This window comes from Podarcis liolepis, assembly GCF_965112155.1.
Source record: "Podarcis liolepis genome assembly, chromosome: 8".
NCBI classification, from domain to species: Eukaryota; Metazoa; Chordata; class Lepidosauria; order Squamata; family Lacertidae; genus Podarcis; species Podarcis liolepis.
The window spans coordinates 39,639,995-39,666,402 of NC_139560.1; the positions used below are offsets into that span (position 1 = coordinate 39,639,995).

A 26,408-nucleotide genomic window follows, 5' to 3' on the forward strand; every position below is an offset into this window, starting at 1 on the left:
AACCAAAACAATCCCATGAATCAACTTAAGATGTAGTGACATAAATACTGACTTATGCTAACTTGACTAAAACCTGACCTCATTCCTTGGGGTGAGGCATACTTGCTGGTCCTAGATCTCTAACCAAGAAATCCTTATTTCCCCCCTTAGATATGCTCCTTCAGCATATTATTCTCTTTTCTAGCGTAAGCATCATCTTCCTTCCTTTCTTCTATAGCTGACTTTGTGTGGAATTTTAGACTGTTAACTCCTTGTGTTTGCCTAACACCATGTTGCTACTCTGTAAAATGCTGCATATATTGATGGTGGTACATTTCATCATCATCATTATATCAGTGTGCCCTTTGTAACATGAGCATTTAATTTCTAGAAAAAGTCACGTTGGGTCTCAAGTCTACCTTGAGCTATGATTTGGACATTCTTACCTATTAGCTCTGATATGTGCAGACTCCTTGTCATTAATTCAGTGATGAAGGAAATGCACTCTGCGCCTGCTCAGGATATTTCTATTTATTCCTACATCATGCACTTCCTCCTTGTTTAAGCTCTAACACTGAGCCATTGCACAAATTATTAAGCCCTGCTTTGCAGCTGCCGTTGCCTATAAAGACTCATTGGTGCCCCATACCTGTCTCAAACAGGTTTTACTCTGCACAGCGATAGAACCGCTAAAGAACTGTTTAAGTTTTAATTCTATGGAGATGGAGCACTGGACAGTAACATTGGGCTACTGTATAAGTATCCCTTATCCAAGGTCGTTTCATCCAACCATTGCAATATACAGCAAAAAGAAAGAAAGACCAGTATTTGTTAAATGAGTCGTCACAGAATGTCTTTCAAGTCTAACCCTCTAGCACAGGAGTGGACAACCCATTGTCCCCCAGACGTTGCTTTGCTACAGCTCCCATCATCCTTGGTCCCGGTAGCTGGGACTGATGGGAGTTGATTCCAGCAGCATCAGTTCCTCTTCTAGCCTCCCCTCTCCTCTGGCTCTCTTATGTAAAATTATGTACTCTTTTGTAAAATCTATGCATCTTATTTCCAAATAAATAATGTAGGTATCAGTTAAGTAGCATGGATTTCCTTCTTAGTTTTAAACAGAACAATTTAATTCTCCATAACTTAAATTTATAATGCTTACATCTACCATGTGTGCTCAAATGTTAGCATCAAATCATCAAAATATAAAACTATTTCAAGAGGAGGATTGAATTTTGTGTAGGTGCACTTATAATTCTTTTCAAAGTAATGGAAGTTTACCCACTGAAAAGCACAGGGCAGACTCTTCACAGGTACACTGATAGCAGGACAGGAGGGGAGTAGAAATGTAGCACACGTTCCTCCTGCTTAGTCTGTGATTTTGCTCATTCATTTTGCATTCTTTCTTACAGAGAATGAATTTTTGGATTATCTGTTAAGTCAAACAAGACATTTTGGTCCGAGAGACGGATTTGGTCATTTGGAATTTGCACATAATTTTGCTCCGAAGCAAGCAAAGGTGGGAGAATGCATTCAGTGTTTAGTTTTGAGTGGAAAGTATGTGATTTCATTTGTTGAGCTGCTGTTCCATTTGGAAATCTCATTATGACTTCCAAACTTTGGCTTCATTTAAAATCTTAACAAAACTTGATAGGACCATGTAGCATCTTCTCACTACAACAGGCCGACGCTTCTGATGCTTTCTCATTCTGAAATGAGCAAGCAGCAACAATATTTTCAGAGCTGCATGTACTCATCAGAATTGAAAATATATTTTCATATGTACCATTTTCATTATAAGAATTTAAAAACAATAATACAGCACAAAACATGCACCAAATGTTGCATGTTTGCAAGTCACACATGTTTTGCATGTGTTTAACATGTTTAATGTTTGCAGTGCACATCATGTGCTTGACTGCACGTAAACATAGTTCGTTATTTATATTTTAAATGGTTTTCTGTCATAGGCTATTCAAAAAACACATTTCATTGTAAAAGAAATCCTACAGATATTTATTTATTTATTTTTTAAAAATTAAGATTCTGTTTCGGCTTGTGCTGCCCAATCTTTTATGTGGTATAATAATTTTTTTACATATTTGTTCTGAAAATATAAAGCTGGCACCTGCCCCCTCATTTCATAAAGCTGCGACTTTACCCTCTGATGCCTTGGTAAAGCAGACTAATAGAAATCCTTGGCACACATTAGTTACCTAAGGGAATAATAGAACTATTTGCTGTAATCGTTTGGCAAAAGGACATAAACATATGGCTTTGGTTTATATTCAGCACTGCCAGTTGTGCAAAGTTGCATGGATGAGGAACACAACAGCAGTGACAACTCTGAAATCAGAAGTGAGAATCAAAATAAATCATCCTCATTACAGAACCATCCAAGCTTGTCTCTGGTCTAACGTTTATTCCGCCGTTATGCATTTTCAAATATTAGACCCCCTTTGAAAAATACTCCTTCAAAAATATACATAGCATTTGGCCATCAGTAATCATGGTGTCCTAGAATGGATTACACGGTATGTAGTCTCAAATTGAATCTGTTTTCAGATTTAGATTTAGTGTTTTGACTTATTTATTTTAGTTTGGGAGGATAGTACCACAGCTGAAGCAGTCAAATTTGCACCATTCATTTTTCGTTTTGGGGAAGCACCAGCAATAATGTTGAAATGGAAAATACTGTGTTTGAAAAAGAAGTTATCAAAATCCAAAAAGCTACACATCACTGAAAAGATCCTTCAATCCCATTTTTACATTTTATACCTGCTGAAGGGGGGGGGATGAAACATGACTAAAGAATTCATGACGGAGGGGCGGGGAGAGAAGAATACTTAAGATTGTTTCTTGGCAAGTGCTAAAAAATAGACCTTTTTTGAAGCAATAGTCTGCATTGTTCAACAACTTCCTTTGCACTGTAGATAACAATGTATGATTTCTACTAAGAGAGTGGGATGTGTGTTTGAAGTATAATATTTCTCCTACTTTAAATGGATTAAAAGAATTCATATACAATTTTGTTGATTTGGCTTTAGTCTCCTATCCAAGCAATAATATTCATCCTATTTTAAATAGATTTAAAGATTCCATATGCAATTTTGTTGATTTGGCTTCAGTCTTCCCTCTAGGCAACAATCTCCTTTTGATCTACATTGTATAAATTGCAAGTGAATTGACATCTTGCTTGTAACCAGGACATACATATACAAGTGACCATTGTTATTCATAATAACCCAGTAAATTTTATGCCGATTTACAACCTGATCCCTGGCAGCAGAACTTTTCCCCATTTCCAGCACCACATGATCTTGCCCTGGACACATAATAAACATTTAGGACTTAGCTTTTGGACTACCCTCTTTTCAATCTAACGAGTTGTGCTTGGTAGCTACTACCCAGCTCTACAACTTTCAAAGTCCAAAAAGGTTTTGATCACTCACAGGCTGTAGTATCAAGTGGTGACTTGCAAGCATGGGGTCATTTATTGATTTGCTTCAGCATTTTGAATTCATTATAATGTTTATATTTCACATATTAGTGATTTGCAGCGCTCCTGAACATTTCAGCGGTACCAGTTGAAACTTAGTCTCTTCTTTTTAATTTTTTCTCTTCATCTCTTTTTTGCCGAGGTGAATGAGCCATCACATTAACCACCACAGATAAAATGTTTGCGTCACCACATGTTAGCTCAAACCCAAACCTTTTCAATGGGGGCACTGGACTGATGGCCAAACTAGATGACACACTAAATATGTAATTATACTTGAATATCATTTTTAATATCTAAAAAAGTGATGGCTCCAGGCCGGATCATGGTCATGGTACAACATAAGAACCAACTTTTTCTCCCATAGCATTTCTCCCTTCAGCTGCTATTTGCCAAGGAAGGGGAAATGATATGAATACAAATGGTGCTTCAATTGAGCTGATTTTCAGTGGGAAAGGGTATGGGAAAGGGTTAATCATCCTGATCTGGATCCTGATCTGGTTTAACACATTCCCTTGATATTTTTTGTGATTATTAATTTTTTTTAAAAAAGGGAGTAAGGTGCACAAATACAGTCACACATTTAAACTGCCATATTATAAACACACACATTTATCCAATACTAAGCTCCAATGACATGAATGAAATTTACTTCTGTGTAAGACATTATTAGGATTGCATTTTAATATTTTATGTAGTTGGCCTATGAGTTATTGAGTGTTGGCTCATACAACTAGCATCTTCTGGGTGATGGTTTCTGAGGCTGCAACTGGGTACCTGTAGACTCAGGAGTGGGCTGGGATGACATAAGGAACTGAAGACATGAACTATGATCTCCATGTATCTGGCTCCAACACCTTATGAGGTAGTAGCAACTCTTTTCTTAAGACTGCCATGATCATATAAAACATGTGAGCTGCTCCCAGAGGCATTATGTGAGAAGCACATGCTGAAGGAACTTTGTCCCAAGTGTTGAGTAATCTAGAAGTAAGGCATCAATAGATCTTCATATGTATGCAGACCATTTCTGGATATATTCTGAAAGTGATAGAAGGCCACTTTACTCAGGAAAGCACTTCACTGCTGAGGAAAAGCAGAGGACTTTTTTAGTAGCTAGCTTTATACATATAAAATAAATTAACATGTAGTGTGGAGGCTCTTAGTTATACAAGGGCCATACTGCATGTTAAGTAGGAGTTGTGCATTTGGAGCTTCTGATGAAAGTTTCGCTTGCAAGTTTCCCCTTCTGAAAAATCTAGACTGGTGGTGTAGTTTTGGCTAAGGGTTGGACTCCTATGCCTATGTTATGATCTTCAATCCAAACTAGGTCAGATTATGGCTGTCTTTGTTTTATTTTTAAAATTACACTGGGATCACCCACTAAGAGCTCCAACACAGCACAAACATTTGTGTTTTGCAATGCAATTATTTACATGTCTACTTAGAAGTTCCATTGACTTTAGTTGGACATACTACAGAACTGCAGCCTTGATTATGTAGGCTAAAATTAAGACAAGCAGACAGGTCATATTAGGTTCAAGCTATTAGAACTACTGTATAAAGTTCACTGGTACCAAAATTGTGCCTATCCAGTGATAATCGGCTTAAACTGCTGTCGGCAAGGCAGATCCATTTGTATTTCTCTCTCTCTCTCTCTCTCTCTCTCTCTCTCTCTCTCTCTCTCTGATATTGTTCATTAAGAAAAGATGGACATTTTTAAATAGATTTTTATGGGAGAGCCACAATGCACACTTTTGGGGGGGGGCCTTAACTGTACATAATCTTTTTGCATTTCACTCCAAAATGATATGAAGGCTCTTCCCAGAAACTCAGGGCAAAGCATAATATTTTTATTTTAAGACGTCATAAAACACTACCTGTCATCAGCGAATATAAAAGCTCTTTGAAGGCCTTATTAAAATGAAAATCATTAGTGTCAAATGAACTCTAATGCTCCATTGTGTGAACACATACTTAGAGGAAGTCTTGATTAAATCATAATATATATTTTATGTCTGTTTGCAAAATACGCATCCCAGTAAGTATTCTTAATATGGCAGCCTTTACTTAGAAATTGGGAATAATGTTGTAAACTCTACATAAAAATAATTAACATTCATATTAATATATAAACTCTAGTGATGTTATATCTCTTAAACCTGAACAATAAAATAAAACATTTTTCCCTGCAGTGGTATTCATCAAATTTTAGGTTTGTTTTTCTAATGAACAGAAAAGCTTCTTCTAATAGGTGGAGACTGTACTGTAAAAGTAAAAACAACATGTATCTGATGAAGTAGCTCTTCTGCAGAAAACAATGCAACAATAAATCTGACTCCTTGTTTTTGATGCAACAGACTAACTTGGCTACTCCTCCAGGAGCAGTGGGGTCTTTATCATATGCGCTGTCAAAGTGCAAAGATCTGCCCAGCGCCCCATTGTGAATGACAAGTGCCGCCGCTGGCACGGTGTGTCTTTGGAAAATGAGCGCACAAAGTCAAAAGTCCTTTAGTGAAATGGTAGGTATACATTTGGGTAATACCTACGTACAGTGGTACCTCGGGTTACAGACGTTTCAGGTTACAGACTCCCGTAACCCAGAAATATTACCTCGGGTTAAGAACTTTGCTTCAGGATGAGAACAGAAATCGTTCCGGTGGCGCAGCAGCAGCAGGAGGCCCCATTAGCTAAAGTGGTACCTCATGTTAAGAACAGTTTCAGGTTAAGAAAGGACCTCCAGAATGAATTAAATTCTTAACCTGAGGTACCACTGTATATATGTATTTTATTTTTCTAGCTTGATCAAAATTATTATTTCATAACAGGTAGATAGTTAAGAGCTTAGGCAGCTTCAGCAGTGGGTGCCTGGCACCTCCAGAATTTGGTGCCCGAGTGCCCCGCACCCCTTGCACCCCCAGGTAAAGATGGCCCTGTCCAGGAGCCATGTAAGCTTGGATTTTTGTCTTCTTTTTTATGCACAATGTTAGTGAAATATATTACTGTCTTCTATTTCTTCTAATTCTTCTATTTCTACTGGAGAGAGTTGTTTTTTCCTATTCAGAATTTAGCACAGAACACTTTAAATTTGTGGTGCGCATGACATATCTTACTGAACTTACTTCACCTCCACCACCTGAATAGAAGTTTTCAACCTGCTTTGCGAGCCCAGACACAGTGAGCCAAGGACTATTGGGGGGAGCAGCAAGAATCTCTCTTACATTTGATGAGCATATGGGGACAGCTGGCATGCAAGTTGGTGATGTGGGGCTTGGCAATTGGGGATGATCCCACTTTCTCCTCCACACTTGAAGGGTATTCATTTGGTCACTTTTGTGGTGCCATGTACCACTCCAGTGAGCAATGGAAGAAATAGTAGATGGGATTCTGGACAACTTACCAGTGTGGCATTTTGACCATTATGGAGACGGCTGCATCACTGCAGCATTTGCTCAAAGTTCTTGCAAAGCTGGTAAACTTGGACTGTACCACTTCAAACTGGAGATAGAGCTCACCTTAGTGCCTCCATACAATACATACAAATATGCATGAAGAAACTCATACCTGCATATAGAAAAGTACATTTGAGAAGATGACTAGGCTAGAAAACTAGGCCTAAATCTGTTCCTTGATGCAGTAAGCAAAGAAACAGTTCCTGGTTTAAACTGCAATAATAAAGGAGGTCTGCAAAGAGGAGATGGTTGTCTCATTGACCCTCCCATGTGTTGACTGAACACATGCATGATTGTCTTCTCCTATCCATGCTATTTAAGGGATGCCCGCCTCAGTGAAGTTCCATAGTAGTCCCGCTGAGGCCACAACAAATGGTCCAAGCACTGCAGCATAAATTAGGCACAATGAAACATGGGCCTTATTTGGGAAAATATCCTGTAGCACAAGCATATTGTGAGAGGCTGACTACTCTTTATTCCAATAATTTCAGTACTACATAAAGTTCACCCAAAGAGTCATGGTAAATTGATTCCTTTCTATGTACTAATAGTACATGTTCTGCAAATATGTAGAATTAAGAATTAAAGCGATGGGACGAAATATTCATCTATTAATTGTCATGGATTGTGAGAAGATGCTGGTTATAGTAGAGCATTGGGCTGTTGGGTCATGATGACATCTAGCTATGCCATATTTATTGATACTGATGTAAACCAGTCTTCCTTGAATTAAATGCAAAATGATATATCCTTTGAACATAAAAATAAAAGATTCTTCCCAGAGTTGTTGATGAAAAGTTGTTGTGCCACCCACATTCTAACCGCCCTACCTGGAAGTGTGGCTTATTTCACAACAACTTCCTTTTTAGGAAGGTGTATGGTAATGTAAGGTAACTGAAGTTAGGTCATATGAAGGAAATTTAGGCTTCAGTTCTGTAGACATTTCCCTGGAAGTAAGTCCCATTGAATTCCAGGGGACTAATTTCTGAGGAGACCAAGTATAAGATTGCACCAGTCTCTATCAAAGGCAGTAAGAATAATCCCTCAAGTTCATTTGACAGCCCTGCAAAAGACCCACTTAAATGAATGAAAACTGCACAGTTGTTGTACTATGTGGATTACACCCAGTTTCCTGAGAAATAAAGCTCCCCCCCTCTTTTTTTTAGTTGTGTGTGAGTGGACTGTTTTATATGCAACAGACGCCCTCAGCCCATGATGATGGGTTTACAGTGCTATGCTCATCATACTAAACAGGCCTTAGCCAGTTTAATCTTAATCTGTTTAAACATCTGTCATAAATTCAAATGATTTTCCTAAAGAAAGAAAATCAATAGAAAGAATCACCTATATTGATTTGGCTGCTGGTTTTCATCCATTGTGTGGTTTTTAAATATTCATGACAAAATAAAACCCCAAGTAACTGCTGCTTAAAAAGAGGCAGCCCCCCCCCTTTTTTCGTTACACAGTTAAAAGAGAAATGTAGTGATTGGTGCGGTATTTATTATGAAATGATGACAAAGGAGTACCAGTGGTTTTAAACAGTTTTAGCTTACAGGAGCGGCTGTTAATTTTGTCAGCAGAGTTGCAGGTGAAATAATGCACATTGGATAAATAGTCTGTATTGGTTTAACTGAACATAATATATAGTGTGTTCTGGAGTTGTTTGTCTCAATAGACTATAGTAATCAAAAGTAATGAACCTATTATGTGCAGGACCTTGGAGAGCATAGAATGGCAGTAAAAGTGTGGCACATAAAAGGTTTATTAAAGGAAATTAAAGTCCATCATTGCCACACCTGCTCCCCTATTATAAGTCTATGGCAGGTCAGTGCCTTCAATCACTACTCAGCATCAGAGAACAGAGCTACGTTTCCCCATTACCATTGCAGTCACATTGCAACCAACCCTGTATTAGGCTTGAATGGCAGCAAGCAACCATGGGCAAGTTTTCATTTCTGATCAAACAGACACCTTATTTTTAATCGCTGTGTTGTGAACCATTAGCTATAAATCAAGCAGATGAAAATATGACATTCAGTTTCTGGAAATTGCAAATATAGTATAGTATATTTCTAGTTTCTGATTGCATGAGACAAACACAGCAGCAACAGAGTTATTCAAGTATTTGCATAACATTTTCAAAAATCTGTTCAAGCATTTGACTGCTTGTTTATTCCTGTAAAGAGCTATTTGGGTCATATGTCATGTACCATATGTTCTGTGTCTCATGTAGCCCTCTGTAATAATTAGCAGGGGGAAAATAGAGAGGCACACAAATGTTGTTTCATCTTCAGCTAGTTAACTCGGCCCCCTTTATTCTTCCTTACAATCTTGAAGAGGAATGTATCCCCTTGTTTCATGCGGACTTTAACCATAAATCTCAACATTATGTAGTTGTATCCTTCTGTATATGATGGAGGAAAATACATTCACTAAACAAAAAGCGGTTTAGTAAACAGGGAACAAATGTCACGAGCAAACTCCATCCATATCCATGTTCAGCAGATACTTAGAAGCCCTGTTTGCACTTCAGACAGCCACTGCTTTTCTACACAAATAGAAATGATGCAGAGAAGCTGCTGGGTAAATGTGAAAAACTGGTGCACATGCTAACAGTATAATTTAGATAAATTTGCATTTGCAGAGATTATCGTTTACCCAACTGTTTTTAGATGATGAGGTGAGTGATTGAAATTTGAGGCCTACTGTACACATCACCCTCGCCATATGGCACATCCATGCAGTGTGAAACCACACGATGAACCGTGCTACATATTACTGCAGTGACATAGAAGAGACCCAGTGTAGGAGCAGCTTCAGTCTGGATCCCTTTGATCACTAAAAGGTTCTCAGAGGTTTTGTCTTCTGAACAAATTGTGAGGTGATTGTGCAGTTGTTTCATCATATGCCTAGAATCAGATTTTTAAAAATAAATAAATAGTACGGCCTTATTTTACCAGACTACTGCTCAACTCATTAGTATTGGCTTCATGTATCAGAGGGACTTGTTCCCTTGGGATCCCTCACAGACCCATTCCTGGGTTCTGCTTCTTTTTCTGCACACACTATCTATTCCTGACCCACTGTCCCATGAATATGCTGATGACACTTGACCTTACTCTTTAACCCAGAACTTTGCCTCCAATAGACACTCCTGCATCTTCAACTCCCTAGCTGTTATTTCCACCTGGATATCCATGTCAATATGTCGAAAACCTAACTTCTCCTCTTCTCTAGCAGACTTTCCAATTCTCATATAATCTGTATATCCAGTGACCACCCACCATACTGAGCGGGCCCAAATGTTGGTTGACCTTACTGGAATATAGTCATGCTGATGTCATGGAAAGAAACATTTGGCAACATTATTATAGAATCATAGAACTGAATTGTTTTATGAGTTGGAAGGGATCCTGCGGGCCATCCAGTCCAACCTCCTGCAATGCAGGAATCTCAGCTAAAGAACCCCATCTCTGTTTAAAAACCTCAAGCCGCCCTGAGCCCGGTTTCGGCCAGGGAGGGCGGGATACAAATAAAAGTTTATTCTTATTATCAAGTGAAGGAGATTCCACCACCTTCCGTTCCACTGTTGAACAGCTCTTATTGTCTGAAAGTTTTTCCTGATGTTTAGTCAGAATCTTTCTTGTAACTTGAAGGCATTGGTTCAAAGCCTACCCCCCAGGACAGGAGAAAACAAGCTCATTCCATCTTGCATGTAACAGCCCTTTAGATATTTGAAGATGGCTATCATATCTCCTCTCAGTCTCCTCTTTTCCAGGCTAAACATACCCAACTTCCTCAACTGTTTCTCATAAGACTTGGTTTCCAGACTCATGATCATCTTGGTTATCCTCCTTTGCACACGTTCCATGTGTAGCTACTTCATAATATTGTTGTACACCTTCCATATAAGACTGTAGGGAGAAGTTACAGCGAAACTACTCACTTTGGTTTTTGTGAGATCACTGAAAAACATGGTGTAGAACTGTAGAAATATTGAGTTTATTACATATATACTAGCTGAGTGGAAGCAGAAAGCATAGCAATCCTACAAAGAAGAAATTCATTGCTCCATATCAAATCCCCAAAGAGGCAGCCCTCCAAGTGCTTTCTAGTGCTCAAAACTATCTTTCCACCTGTTTCAGTTTGTCTTATGGCACATGAGGACACCAGCTTGCTGACATAAGGTAGACCTGGATCTGGTCAGTGCCTGGGAACCAAATGTATACTTCCTTGGCTCCCTTGGCAGGATATAAATGTAGGAAAACATGCTTCTTTTCTTCACACAGAGATTGAGATTACATCATCCTTGGCTGAAGCAGGGAGAGAGGTGTCACCTTTCCCCTTAGGAACACTCAAGGAGGATCCAGCTGCTTCCTGGGTTTTTGAGAAAAACATACACCAGCCATTCCAGACCATTAGCTCAGCCACTTGACAGACTAAGGATCTGGCTGGCATATTTAGCTCTTGATCATTGAAGAACTTTCAATTATCTTTCTGTCCCAACTTTTTCTTTCCAAAACCCAGACTCCTTCACAGCAATCAGAGGTAGTGATGCCACCGCAATAGTAGTAGTAGTAGTAGTAGTAGTTGTAGTAGTAGTAATACCCTGCCAATTTGGCTGGGTTGCCCAAGCTATTCTGGGCAACTTCCAACAGATACAAAAACATAATAAAAGGTCAAATATTAAAAACTTCCTGATATAGGGCTGCCTTCAGATGCCTTCTGAAAGTTGTGTAGTTCCTTATCTCCTTGACATATGATGAGAGGTCATTCAACAATGTGAAATATCCCTTAGTGGGCTGTGTAACTGTGTTATGATCTGGAGCAAAATAGCTGTTTGTGGCTCTTTGTTTTCTGCAGTTGGATCATTAGAACAAAAGATTAATCTAGAGTAGCCAATTCTGTTCCTGCCAGCTGCATAAAGCATCTGGGAGCATTGTTGTGGCCAGCCCAGGATGTGGGTGAGGGGACCAAGCTGCTCTGTCTGCAAATGCACACACATTGAAACTGGTATCTAGCGTGTGGTCACAGGCTTTCTATTCCGTGACTATGTCCCCTAAGGTCCTACTTGGCTGTTTTCTTTTCTTTTTTAATCTGGACACTGAAGTCCAGCTCCGAGGGCCTTCCAGCAGTTCCCTTACTACAAAAAGCAAAGTTACAAGGAACCAGGCAGAGGGCCTTCTCGGTAGTGGCGCCCACCCTGTGGAACACTCTCCCATCAGATGTCAAAGAAATAAACAACTATATGACATTTAGAAGACATCTGAAGGCAGCCCTGTTTAGGGAAGTTTTTAATGACTGATGTTTTAATGTATTTTTAATCTTTTGTTGGAAGCTGCTCAGAATGGCTGGGGAAACCCAGCCAGATGGGCGGGGTAGAAATAAATGATAATAGGTTAAGATGTTGAGCAAGGATAAATGATAGAGGGTAAGGACTTGCTGAATTTAATATCTGAACTGGAATACAAAAAGGGAGGTGTGAGGAGGTCAGGAAACTAGTAAATGAAGTACAAGATATGAAAATATTGGTCCCCCCCCTCTTCTTTTGTTAACTGTTTTCTATTTTGCATTTTTTATGTGTTTTGTTTTTGTACCTTTGTAGTTCTTTTTTTCCTCTATTAGGGTTATTCTTTGTTCTTATTTTTTATGTTTAAACTTTGAAACTTTTTATTGTCTTTAAAACTTCAATAAATATTACTTTTTAAAAAAGAAATAAATGATGATGATGATGAATTAAGATTTTCGTATAATACAATACAATTATGACTGTTTTCTTTCATGCAACCAGTCCACTCTCTGTTCCATTATAAGCTCACCAGTTGCTTCAGGGCTGTCCAGGGCTGGATCTACACACATTACAAAAGCAATTCAGTTAAAGGCGTTGTAAACTTCATGCAGGGAAATCCCATTGGCAAAAGCTGGGACTCCACAGTGCCATCTGGTGTCACAGTGTTATATACAGTGGTACCTCTGGATACGAACGGGATCCATTCCGGATCCCCATTTGCGCAGGTCGCGATTCGCCGCTTCTGTGCATGCGCGTGATGTCATTTTGACCGTCTGCGCATGCGCGAGCAGCGAAACCCGGAAGTAACTCATTCTATTACTTCTGAGTCACCATGGAGCGCAACCCGAAAGCGCTCAACCTGAAGCATATTTAACCCGAGATATGACTGTATAGCACGCATATAAAGCACTTTATATTTACAAATGTAGCTGAGTCCTAGGATTTTTTTTAACCTGACTGTACATTGTTCAAGCAGTGTTTCACCCCCCCACCTACTCTGTACTGGATTTGGAGGTGGTGGTATTTAGGGGTTTATTTGGTTACATGGTTGCATTAGTCACATAGTTGGCAGGGAGGTGTGGAAAAGCTTACAGTTAAGTTAGGTAACAGCTGAACACTCCAAGGCATCTTTGGAGGGAAAGGGCATTTCTGGAAGCCAGCTGCTCTGGGTTGTGGGGACTTTAGCCTGGATATGGGATGTTCTCAAGATGTTTGGCATACATTTTAATGCAAAACTCCCTAATTTGCACTTCATGCAACAAAATTGGATACAAAGAGCATCTATCCTTCAAAATTCACACTTTTCTGAATTTTGTGATGCAGTTCTCTAGCCAAATAATATGTAGCCAAATATGTGCATATGTGTCTATGGGGGGGGGGGAGTCTAATAACATATGTATTAGTGAAAATAATAGATAAAATCGCATTATATTGGGGAAGAATTCTTGCAAAAATGTGTGAATCTGGAGAAATTTTCACTAAAATACTGAAATGGGAACACACACAGAGAGAGATGTGGAATTATTGATAACTATATTATGATGAGGGACGCGGGTGGCACTGTGGGTAAAACCTCAGCGCCTAGGACTTGCCGATCGCATGGTCGGCGGTTCGAATCCCCGCGGCGGGTGCGCTCCCGTTGCTCGGTCCCAGCACCTGCCAACCTAGCAGTTCGAAAGCACCCCCGGGTGCAAGTAGATAAATAGGGAGCGTGTTCCGTGTGCGGCTCTGGCTTGCCAGAGCAGCTTCTTCACGCTAGCCACGTGACCCGGAAGTGTCTGTGGACAGCGCTGCCTCCCGGCCTCTAGAGTGAGATGAGCGCACAACCCTAGAGTCTGTCAAGACTGGCCCGTACAGGCAGGGGTACCTTTACCTTTACCTTTATATTATGATGAGAAAAACTAGAAACAGAAAAACCAAAATGGAGCGATTCATCCATCTTAAGTGGTGGCTAAAATGACTCTTTGAAGTTACATCAATAAGTTATTTATAGCTTCACTGACCAACTTCATGCTATGTCTCCACCAGATTCCATGCTTTGTTAGAACCTTGTGCATAGACCATAGAAAAAAACATGCTGCATTTCTAGTAATGCCATTCCTAGCTTACTAGCACTTGGCAACTCCCATTGAACCAATGTGTTGATGTTCCAAATCCACTTTTATTACTAGTATGACCCCATGGCAACTGAAATAATAATGATCAAGGGGTAGGAGTATCTTCCATAGGAGGCAAGGCTAAAGTATTTGGATTTTTTTAGTTGTGAAGGAAGATGAATTAGGAAACCATGATAGATGCATACAATTTGTATACGTATGCAATATGTAGGAAGTGAACAAAGAGATTCCCCCTCCATCTTTCATAACACTGGTATTTATTGTTACTGAATATGAATGGCAGTAGATTCAGGACAGACTTCTCTGTGGAGCCCATGCCTAAGAATTAATATATTGAATTCAGTGTTATTCAGTGTGGTGCTTGTGTGGTTTTAAAAGGTGATTGACAAATTCTTAGACTGACAAATTTCTCATTGGCTTTGATAACTAATTGGAGCCTTCATCTTCCAGGGAAGTATGCAACCAAATATCAGTTGCTACAGGGCATCAACAGAAGCATGTGAGAAAAAGGATGCTGAATTAGTGGATCTTTACTCTGATCCAGCAGGGCTCTTCATATGTTCTCATGATCCCATCCTCAGCAGTTATTTAACCTCATTGGGATCAGAACATAAATCTTGATCGCTTGCAGACATTGGCACTTGCCCAAAAGGAATAATTAGCATTTGCTTAATTAAATATTTTTCCATTACAAATATCTTCTGAACTATGCTTAAAAGTTATTCACAGATGGCATTTTATCTGAGTGACAAGATTAATAAGTTCTTGGCCTATAGAAACTTTGTAAAGACATGTTAACGATTCTCCCACCACCGCCTCCAATGGTGAATAGACTTTCTGTTACTGTTACAGATGGATGCAGATGGTGAAGATAAAAAGCTACGCACACGTTCAAGAGGAACCAAGGGTGAGTTAGAAGACCCCTTCTACGACCCTGTGCCCATCACACCATGAAATGTAAATTTCTGCACATGGTCCCAAATGTGTCATCAGCGAGTCTACACCTTCCTGAGGGCTCATTTTAAATCAAGCCAGGACACAAACTGCAGAGATTAGGAAGTGAAACGTTATTTAGATGTGTGGGAGAGTGGAGATGGAAAGAAAATCTCACAAATGTACAATCATTTCACAGAGATAATCTAAAAATCCAACTAATGCTGTTGGATAGGTTGGTGCAGAATGGCCTTGAACATGCAGACGGTGATTTTAATAGGTATTGTCTCCCAAACGAGAATGATCCTCTTCCAATTATATGTAAACTGTGGTAAACCATGGGAATACATTTTACTGTTTTGTCTGCTTCTTGTTGAATCAAATCTGCTATTGGCAAGTTGAAAAACAAAAACAAAAAATCTTAGCAATATAAAGTTGGATCTGCTTCTATCCCAAAACACTGCAATGTCCCTAATGTTTTTGTATTTATCTGTTCAAATGTACGATAAAAAAGTTAAACTTTCGGTTTTTCTCTCATTGGGTAAAGAACAGATGGCAATGTAATATTGAGATTAAAAGGCCCCTTAATGACCTAAACATCTGGAAAACATGATTGACTAGTCATACAACCCCTTAAGGAAAATAACTTTTTATTATAATTGGTAATGCTTTTTGTGACCCTTGATTGTGAGTGGGAAATGGGCATATGTAAAATAAAATAGAGATATTTTACCTCCAGTTGAAGCAGATTTTACTTATGAAGTTGTAGCTAAACTTAAATGACTAGATGTAATGCTAACAAGTCTAATTTGCCAGTGCAATTAATTAACCACATATGCCCTAAGGGTGTTTTTACACATGACTCTCTAAAGTGCCTTTGAAGTATCTATTTACTTATGCCCTGTATGAATGTTGCTAATGCAGTATAGATGAGTCCATTTTTAAATCAAGTGTACATCCTAAGCAAATAGTAGCAAAAAATGATTCAACCACTACTTGCGGAAATGCCCTATGAGCAGCACAGAGCTGGAAGAGAATGGGAAGTCAGCTACTCAGATAGCAGAGCCAGATCTGATCTCACAGGCATCCTTGTTATCTGTGTAGTTATGTGGGGGACCAGGAGAGGTTAAAACCAGCGATCTATGTAGACTGCAATGCACAGCCCATTGTTGTCTTGTTCCATGGACACTTGAGGGTCACATGGAAGGTCAAGTCAAGTCTGGTCACAGTAAGCAAGAGGAGGTCAAGTAAGCAAGGTTAGGTCAAGATAGGCAAATCAAGTCACATCAGGCCAAGTTAGGTCAGGGCAGACAAAGTCCCATTGGGGCAAACACTGTTATACAGAGAGCAGGCAAAACAGGACCATAACAGCTTCAAGGGAGCCCTGGCAGCTGAAACTATCCCCTACTAAGGGAACTATAGGTAAAAGTTATCTCAGTAGGCTGACAATATCTATAGTAAAGTTGTCTGTGCTTCTCTAGAAGGGGTGCCTGGGCTGTTAAATGCTATGATTTGCCCACATTCCAACTAGCCATGACTCCTCATAACGTTTTGGGTAAACAAAGAGAAACACTTTGACCATTTAAGACTGTTTAGAACTACTTCACACATTCTTATATGGAAAGCACTTGCCACATAGGAAGTAATGAATAGATAATCACAAAGCAAGTGTTTATTTCACTCTGTACAGCAATCCTTACACAAGGGATGATCACAACCTGTATGTGGATGATGTACTAATTTATATACAGCCCTAACTACCATGTACAAATTTATTTCTCATTACCCATTATACCAAATCCTACAGTGAAGGCAGGCATGCTATAGCTGGAGCAACTCAGCCCATACTGCTTTCCTTCTAGCTTACTGTTGGGTTGTGAATCACAATCATGATATTGTAAAAAATAAATAAATGGGGGGGAGGGGTGTAGGGAAACATTCCTTACTGCATTTGTGGGACCTTACATATGTGTGGGTGTTACATAGAGGGGGTCAGATTTTAATGACCCAACCTTGTGAACTGAGGTGTCCACATTGTACCCATATTGCTGGGAGGGAGCTGATCATGTGGGTCTCAGCACCCCACACCTAGTGGGGTGCCAACTCCATGGCTGGAAGCTGTAATCCTGCTCACAAGATTGGGTCATTTAAATGTTACTCAAGATACACAGAAGCTGCTTATAGCAAAGTGGCTTGCAGATGGTTATAGTGATGGGATCCTTAATTTGGGCTATTTTTCTGTGGCTAATACAATGTATTCAGCAATTCTATTTTTTAAAAAAAATTATTGGCTGATTACTCACTGCACCAAAGGATAGCTGGAAGTCTTTATTCAAATAGGGAAAGAACTGCAGTTCAGTGGTAGAGCAGATGCTTTGCAAACAGAAGGTCCCAGGATCAGTCCCTGGATCTCCAGGTGTTTCTGGGAAAGACTTCTGTCTGATACCCTGGGGAGCAGCTTCTAGCATATACAATAGTGAGTTAGATGTGCCAGTGGTCTGATTCAGTGTATAGCTTGCTATCTTCCTAAATTACAAAACTGAAATAATCTATCTCTGAGATGTTTCAAAATAAATGTATCATAGTTAAAGGTGAGCCAAGATTTTGACACACCCTGAAGGATCAAAAACTTTCCTCCTGAAATACATAACTGTTCAAAATTTGTTTTAGCACAGAGCTGCTTTGCAGATGGCTGTTTTTCAGAGATTATTGAATCTGTTGCTTTTACTCCTATTACTCCTCCTGCCACCAGCCAAAAGCATTCAAATGTTGTATATATTCAACTGCAAGGGAATAAGGGATTTAAATCACCCAATCTCCCTTCACTGTCATAAAAAAAAAATTTCCACGGGCCTTTCAATAACAAAAGCCCGAAATGGTGAGGGCAAGATATAGCTAGAAAGATAGATAGACATTATTTTAAGAGCCCACCCTGCCTTCCCCTGGCAGCATTTCTATATAGTTCAGTGAGATCAGGATCAATCCCCAAATGAAGTGAGTAATTGCAACAGCATAATGAAGTTACTGCTGCATATCTGAACATTGTAGTGAGCCTCCATTAGATCAAGTCTGCAGGGAGCTACTGACTAACTGGCTGGGTTTCATTTAGCAGTTTCTAATCAGAGTTAATGCACTGCCATACTTTCTTTAAACATTTAAAAGGTGATCTCTCTCATTTAGCAAGCTAGTTAAACATATTTAGGGCTTAAAATGCCTCTCTCTTGCACACACAGGCTTAATAGAGCAACAGGATTTCCCCAGAAGTGGGACAACGGATGTTGCCTGTGCAACATGAGTAATCTTTAGAACCACCTGTTGGCTCTTTCAATATGCTGCATAGCCTTGTGTGGGCAGGTATTTGTAAACACCAGCTTTCCTCATTCCCAAATCAAATTATCACTTAGGAAAAGAAAATGTTCTCACTGCACATCCAATTAAAAAAGAAGAAGGAAAGGTACAGTGGATTTTTTTTCCTGCTGAAGATCATCTTCCTTGTGTGCTGAGTTGTTTTGGGTTTTTGTTTTTTAACAGATAAGTAACCATGGGAATTGAACATCAACTTTAGCAGTTGCCACGAGCAGCAATAATCCTGTGGTTAGGGAGAAATAAAGAGTCACCTGTGTTCTCCCAGGTTCTCATCAGAAATAGGCAGGTGCACAGAAGTTTAAATGTAAACTGATGCAGTCTTCCCTTCTTTTACCAACAGCACACGTGGATTCGATAGCACAGGAGCTCAGGTAAGATTCACGAAGCTTCAGCTTTGTCACAAGAAGTGCTGTTATATCCCACATTTATTGCATCTCTTACAAACATAGCCAGGACAGATGGTGTGTTCACAGTAATTCAAGTTGTTGTTGTTTTTAAGTGCCTCTAGGCTTTCTAAGGTTCACCAGAAAAATATTGTAACCTATCAAGAGGTTCTTGTATGTGGAAAACTTCACAGAGGTCCAGGTTGGTCAGTCTGTGGCCTTCCAGATTACCAAAGCTGGGCAAGCGCTTACAAGACTTTGAGAAGGAGGCAGGCAAGCTCTCCCTTGACCCCTGTACTCTGTGTGTGGAAATTGGTTTTGCTGCCCTAAATCTGCCTCTGCTTTAGGTAGCACTGGCTGGGGGAGAAGGAATTAATTTAACCTTCAAGTTCTAGCCCAGATAGTTTCAGTGTATGTCTTGAGCTAGGTTTGAAGTTGACCTCTCATGTTTTCTTGACCTGTCCTCTGTTATTGTAAGTAGGCAGTTTTGTAAGTAGGCAGCTGAGCATTAAACTGTACACACACTCCAGTTCTGTCAACTAGATGGGCTGGACTACTCCTCTTCTGGTGGCTGCCACTTTAAATTCTTTCTGATTATTGTTATTTTATTATTAAAGATGCCCAGCAGAAGTTAGTGGGGAGAAATATCTCCAGTGGGGGGAGTAGGAGGGGAAGGAGTAGTGCCACAGACCTGGCCTACTTACAGCAGCATTACCACCGTAAACCAGGATAATGTGGAGAAAGGTCAGGGTGGTGGGAGCACCAGATTGGCTTTTCCAGTCCCACCCTACCCCACCCCACTGCTGCAAATCAAAGTACGCAGCAAGCCTGTTCTACCAAGGAGACTCCCTCTGTGATCAGAGCCCCCAATGAGTGGACAGTGGTGGGACCAAGTAACAGGAATGTGTTGGAAGGCAGTGGAACTAGCATAAGTGTCCAGGTTCTCCCCTCATGAAATAGGAGAGGAATGAATGCCTATGCAGGGCGTGAAAAGTGTGAAGATCTCACCAGGATTTCATCATTTCAGAGTGTATTGGCTAAACCTTGCAGAGGTTTCTTATCAATAACTAAGTTGTTTCAAATGTTTGCTTATACTATTTGTGGTAAGGATATTCGTGTTTTGTGTAGAGCCACCTTTCTACAAGGGTATTATGATAATGATGAACATATTCATGGCAAGTGAGTAATGACAGGATTGAAGCCTATGAAGGCCCACAACGCTGATCCCATGGTGAAGAGCAGCAGCTGCCTATCACCCTTTCTACAATCAACTAAATAGAAGGAGTGAGGCAGCAGGCCAACAGCACTATCAGTCATGACGAAGGATGCCAATAGTCTTGCAGCAGTAGAATGAACATCTGGCCATACTCCATAGACTTTAGGGCATAGATCACCCTTCGGGGGAATATTTTATCTGAGACAACTGGTGCCTGGGTTCATAGCACAGGGGATTAAATACGTGCTGGTATCATTCATCATTAATCTGCATTATATCATATTAATATGCGAGGGACCATCATGGTTATGAGACAAGGCCAGCTTGCCCATTCAGTGGAATCGAGTGATATATATTTTTCCGAACTCTACCACTTCAGATTGCAGGTAGTTGGGGAGGATTAAATGATTCAAAATTCCCTATGGGGGGGATGTTCTGTACATACAAAATTAGCATGTTAGGTAGAAACAAAAAATGAACTCCTTCCCCTCAGGTGGTGGTTTTAGGAAATGGGTGCATGATTTTATTATTTATTTCTTTACCACTTGATTGTAATAAAACCTCTAAGCAGTTTACAAGAAATATTTAAATTATCAATAACAATTAAAAACATTTTAAAATTATTGAAATCAACAGTAAAAATATTCAGACACATCAACATCTGCATACCTTGATAGGCTTGCCTAAAGGAAAATGGTTTAAGCAGGCACTGGCAAGAGCTGAGCCAAGATACTTGCCTAATTTTGGAGGTTTCACCACTGGATCATGTTGCTGTGGTTCAGGGAAAGACAAGTGCTTATTTTGAATGCCACCTATTTGGGCCAAGCAACTGGTGACATGAAATACCAAACCCCATTCGCCACCTGAGAAGTGGGAGGTGGAGATGAGTGGATCTGTCAATTTTTATTTCTCTCTATTATTTTTATAATCTTAATCTCAGTTCTCTACATTTCCACATCAGTTTGCTTTTTTAAAAAAGTCCTCATACAAATTCACGAGTGTTGTTTACTATGAATTTCTCCTAAATATATTTTTGTCTAATATACACATTTTTGTAAAGCAATTTCCCTATTCTAATGTGTTTTTTGGTATGCTGTTTTCCCTAATCAGTGCAATTTTATGGACACTTTACCCCAGTATATGAATTTTTGTACACATTGTTTGACTGTGGAACAGCATTGCATAGTTCACAGAACTGCAAATTTCAAGGATGGCTGTGTTTATGTATTCTTTGGAAAATGCTAATTTGGTAGGTTCGCCTTTAAATGTCAACTGAATCAAATTTATCCCCCATCTTTAGTGAGAGGTGAATTGGGAGGAGGCAGTTATCGCTGCCTTAAAGCATTCCAGCAATGGTGCCAACTGTGTGGGCAGCTGATGTGTTGAATGTGGCTATGAGATCAGACAAGTACCCCAAGTAGCATTGAGTGAACTTTCCTAGCTTGATTTGGAGGTGTCCCCCCCAAAAAAAACCCCAGTTCCATTTCACACTCCTGATAATCAATGGGGAAATGATGGGGTGTCCCTCAGCCTGTATGGTCTCACTGGAGGAATTCAGTCTTCAGCCCTCAAAGCACAAGGAATCTTGAAACATAGCCCCCCCCCCAAGTGAACATTACAAGCTGGACAATGTCACATTCTGAGCTGGGTTATTACAGTTTGGCAAATCCGCTCCACTTCCCAGTGGGGAGGAGTTGTGGTGGACCACGTGGCCACCCACTCCCGTACAGGGAGTCACCTGGAGGTTCCCAGCCGCATCACCTGGAGGTTCCCAGCCACGTCATTCACCAGCCAGCCAATCTGCTGGCTGGGAGGGGTGCGGCCAGGCCCCATTTAAACCTCGCTTCCTCGATCTCTTCGCACAGTTCCTTGGCTTCACTCTGCGGACTCTTTTCTCAGCTTTCTGCTGCAGCATTGGTTGATCTTATGATGGGGGAGGGGTGGTGTGGCCATCACCTGCCCCTCCAAGCTTAAAGGAATCCGGGGGTTTGGATCTGGTCCAAAGCCCGGGGCAGGGCTAGGGCCATGCCACGACCCCGTCGGGAACCCAGAGGGAGCTTGAGTCGGTTTGCATCAACGGGGCTCCTCCTACAGGTGGCTGACCCTTACTGGACTCCCTGCATGACAGGCAGGAGTCAGATATAGTCTGGTCAATTCCAATGCCTAAGCCAATACTGCTCACATTCTGTAGCCAATAAAGTTGTAGCCTAAATTTGCCCAATAACATTTACCTAATATCCGTGTCCTTGTGTCTTATTCATCAATGAGGGGGTGATCTCGGGGTCTCGACCTGCAACACAATGGCTTTTCACATTTTTGGAGTTGTCACAGGGGGCATTTTAAAGCAGTAAACAGTGTGGTAAATTACATACTTTGGTATTTTACCCTGAAGTTATGTCAGTACAGAGCACTGGTATTTATAATGAGGCTACTCTACATTGCATGCCATTCATGATGTTAATAAAGGATTTATGCTAAAATTCACCTGTCCTTATTACTATATCCTGTATGTCAACCATTCATATCATCATTAATTAAACCAGTTGTAAATTTAAACCATTACTGTAATAAACTTTATAGGCCTGCAGTCTTTTGGGATCCTCCCTTGTTTCTTTCTTGTCCATCTTTTAAATCTTTCCTTAATTAGCTATATCTAAAAGCCAGGGATACAGTTTTGATAACATCCAGTAATTCTAATAGCCTTATCTAGTAAAGTGACAATTTGATGACACCCTTTTCTGTTACTGCTAGTAGATAGGAGTTCTGATCTGCAGGATTTTCTGACATGTAGGTTAAGGTACACATGACATGGTAGCCACTTGCCTGCATTGATGGTGTACCACTGCCTTGAGCAAATATGATTGTTTAAGAGGTGGTGGGATCCTCTGAGCACATTGGGTGTTAGTTTGTACATGGGATGTTGGCTGGGTCATGATTAAACTCCAAGTGGGTAAGTTCTATGTTCAGTATCACTGAACATGGGTTTACTGCAATGGTAGGTCACCATCCATTCCAACTATGGTTGCCATCCATTCATAAATAAATGACCAGAGTTCCATCTTCTGGATTCTTTCCAGAGATTCAGAGGTCTGTACCTCTGAGGCCTCACCTCAGAGTTTTTAATTTAAAAATATGGTCATGGTTTGTTAAGGCTTTGCACATGCCCACACATATATAGTACCTAGACCAACCAAGTAAGTGGGAAGTCTGGATAAATGCAGGCTTAGTTCAGTGCAAATAGAGAGTGAAACAGAATTTATGAAACGGGTAAATCATCTTATTTGTTTATGTATGCAGGCATTGAAGACCAAAGCCAGGCTGTACGCATGCAATGCAGGCCGAGTCCTTCAGGCCCACGGAGCTTTGGAGCTTCATCTGCATAACAAAAGACAGAGAGGATTCTAAAACCCTCCAATAACACTGTTAGTAGCTGGCAGGCAGCCAATCCATGCTGAGATAGGGCCAGTGTTGTGATTCGCTAATTGCAGCATTAAGGCGACCTATCACAGGCGGTGTGTGTGTTTTGCCTGGGCTGCCTTAAGGTATATATCATAGAATCATAGAGTTGGAATAGACCACAAGGGCCATCGAGTCCAACCCCATGCCAAGCAGGAAACACCATCAGAGCACTCCTGACATATGGTTGTCAAGCCTCTGCTTAAAGACCTCCAAAGCAGGAGACTCCACCACACTCCTGGGCAGCAAATTCCACTGTCGAACAGCTCTTACTGTCAGGAAGTTCTTCCTAATGTTTAGGTGGAATCTTCTTGTAGTTTGGATCCATTGCTCCGTGTCCGCTTCTCTGGAGCAGCAGAAAACAACCTTTCTCCCTCCTCCATATGACATCCTTTTATATATTTGAACATGGCTATCATATCACCCCTTAACCGCCTCTTCTCCAGGCTAAACATGCCCAGCTCCCTTAGCCATTCCTCATAAGGCATCGTTTCCAGGCCTTTGACCATTTTGGTTGCCCTCCTCTGGACACGTTCCAGTTTGTCAGTGTCCTTCTTGAACTGTGGTGCCCAGAACTGGACACAGTACTCCAGGTGAGGTCTGACCAGAGCAGAATACAGTGGCACTATTACTTCCCTTGATCTAGATGCTATACTCCTATTGATGCAGCCCAGAATTGCATTGGCTTTTTTAGCTGCCGCATCACACTGTTGGCTCATGTCAAGTTTGTGGTCAACCAAGACTCCTAGATCCTTTTCACATGTACTGCTCTCAAGCCAGGTGTCACCCATCTTGTATTTGTGCCTCTCATTTTTTTTTTTGCCCAAGTGCAATACTTTACATTTCTCCCTGTTAAAGTTCATCTTGTTTGTTTTGGCAGAGTTTTCTAATCTGTCAAGGTCGTTTTGAAGTGTGATCCTGTCCTCTGGGGTGTTAGCCACCCCTCCCAGTTTGGTGTCATCTGCAGATTTGATCAGGATGCCCTTGAGTCCATCATCCAAGTCGTTGATAAAGATGTTGAATAAGACTGGGCCCAGGCAAGTGCCCCTGTTTGTCCTTCTTCTTGTTGTTGTTCCAATAAATCCTTTTTGAGCTGAATCTTGGTCTTGGGTCATGCCTGAACCCTTGGGTCATGCCTGAAGTTAACTTTGAGGCAGCCAAGACAACAGTGTGCAATTTAATGTACAGTGCTGCCTTTGAGTTTTTTTGTTGTAATAAAATAAGCAGCACCTCATTAGTACAGAATTATCACCAGATTGTAAAAATAGGTTCCAGACATTTTATTTAAAAATTTAATGAATGTTCTTGAGCTATTTTCATAGTAAAATGCCGAACACCCAAAAACCTGGAACAATAAACTAGTAAATACCATTGCCTTGTCCAAAATAATCTCATTGCCCCCCACACCCAAGAAATTACTAGCCCCGGGTCTTCAAGAAGGATAAATGCTCAAATCTCAATAGTCCTCGTGGTATATTATAACTTTTCAGTTGACTTTTAAAAAAAAAAATATGGCAGGCTTGTTTTAAAAAGCAGTGACGCAGTTCCTATAGCACCTTGTTTTCAGTGCAGTCTTTAGAATGTTGTGGTAGACATGCCCTATTGAATTCAATGAAACTTACTCTCAGGTAAGTGGGGTTAGGATTGCAGCCTAAGGCTTCTTAGCAAACAGTGTGCATTTGTTGTTTGTCCAAAGAAGTTTCATCCCCCCACCATGTTTCACAATGAACTCAACGCACGCATAGATTTCATTATAGCTGTATGCCTTCTCCTGGGTTATTACCAACTTCCTATCATTCTGGCCTTTTTACATGCTTCTTTTTATTTCCTCAGTCATTTCACAGTCGAATCGTTCCTTTTGGTCAGGTGGCCTATAACATTAGTTTACTGTCTGAAACATCTCCAGCCTCAAAGCATAATGACTCAACAGCATTACGCATTCCTCCCCAGCCTCCTCTTAGAAGGACTAATAAATTCTCTTTTCCCAACAAGGCTATACCACCTCCCCTGCTTTCTATGTTATTTATTTTATTTTATTTTATTTTATTTTATTTTAAAAGAAGCTGCCCCTTTGATATTGAAATTCCAGCCTGATTCCAATTACATCATAACATATTTTCTTCTAAGTTATTATATATACCCCTCGTCCTAGCACCATCTCACTTTCTTCTTCGCCAAGCCTTTCATTTGTATGTTTGCACACTTTAATAACCTTCAGGCTGCTATTTTGCCCTAAAATTAGTCTTAATCAATTCTGATTTCCCTCTTTTATCTTCATTGCCATCCAACGCTTTATATGTACTCCTTTCATCTCTGTTTGGTCAGTGTGCTTGCCCTGACGTCATACAAGAGTAGATTAAGCTAAACTCCTCCTCAGGACTTCAGTTGGGATGGAGAGAGCATTATTCTTGCTGAGTAGTAGCCTTTCTTCCATCTTGACTACCCCTCCTCCAAATCATGTTGTATAGCCCTATTGTACCATAACTAGCCAAACCAATATCCTCTATTGGTGTGTGTGTGGGGGGGGGGGGGTGGTACTCAGTGGACAACATAAGCTAAAGTAATAGGTGCAAGCCTTGAAGAGGAATTAGTTCTATGTTGCTGGGGATAGTAAATGGATGAATATCAATATTAAAAGATAAAACATAAATACTAGCATTAAACATAGTATTATTAGTAGTAGTAGTAGTACCCTGAGGCTGATTAGTTGACTGACCTAG

General features: G+C 40.3%; 1 protein-coding gene across 12 annotated transcripts in view; it reads left to right on the forward strand.

Moving 5' to 3' along the window:
- Positions 1-26,408, forward strand: part of ST18 (ST18 C2H2C-type zinc finger transcription factor) — a 190,846-nt gene that overhangs the window by 105,196 nt on the left and 59,242 nt on the right. For 7 of the 12 annotated variants that reach the window (XR_014529337.1, XM_083517884.1, XM_083517883.1 and 4 more), the window contains 3 exons: positions 1,392-1,498; positions 15,187-15,241; positions 18,974-19,004. Coding sequence is in view for 11 of the 12 variants with exons in the window: in XM_083517882.1 (XP_083374008.1) it covers positions 1,392-1,498; positions 15,187-15,241; positions 18,974-19,004 (193 nt within the window). In the remaining variant the exon portion in view is untranslated. The remainder of the gene's footprint in view (positions 1-1,391; positions 1,499-15,186; positions 15,242-18,973; positions 19,005-26,408) is intronic. The other 5 variants (XM_083517879.1, XM_083517880.1, XM_083517881.1 and 2 more) reach the window with 1 other exon arrangement.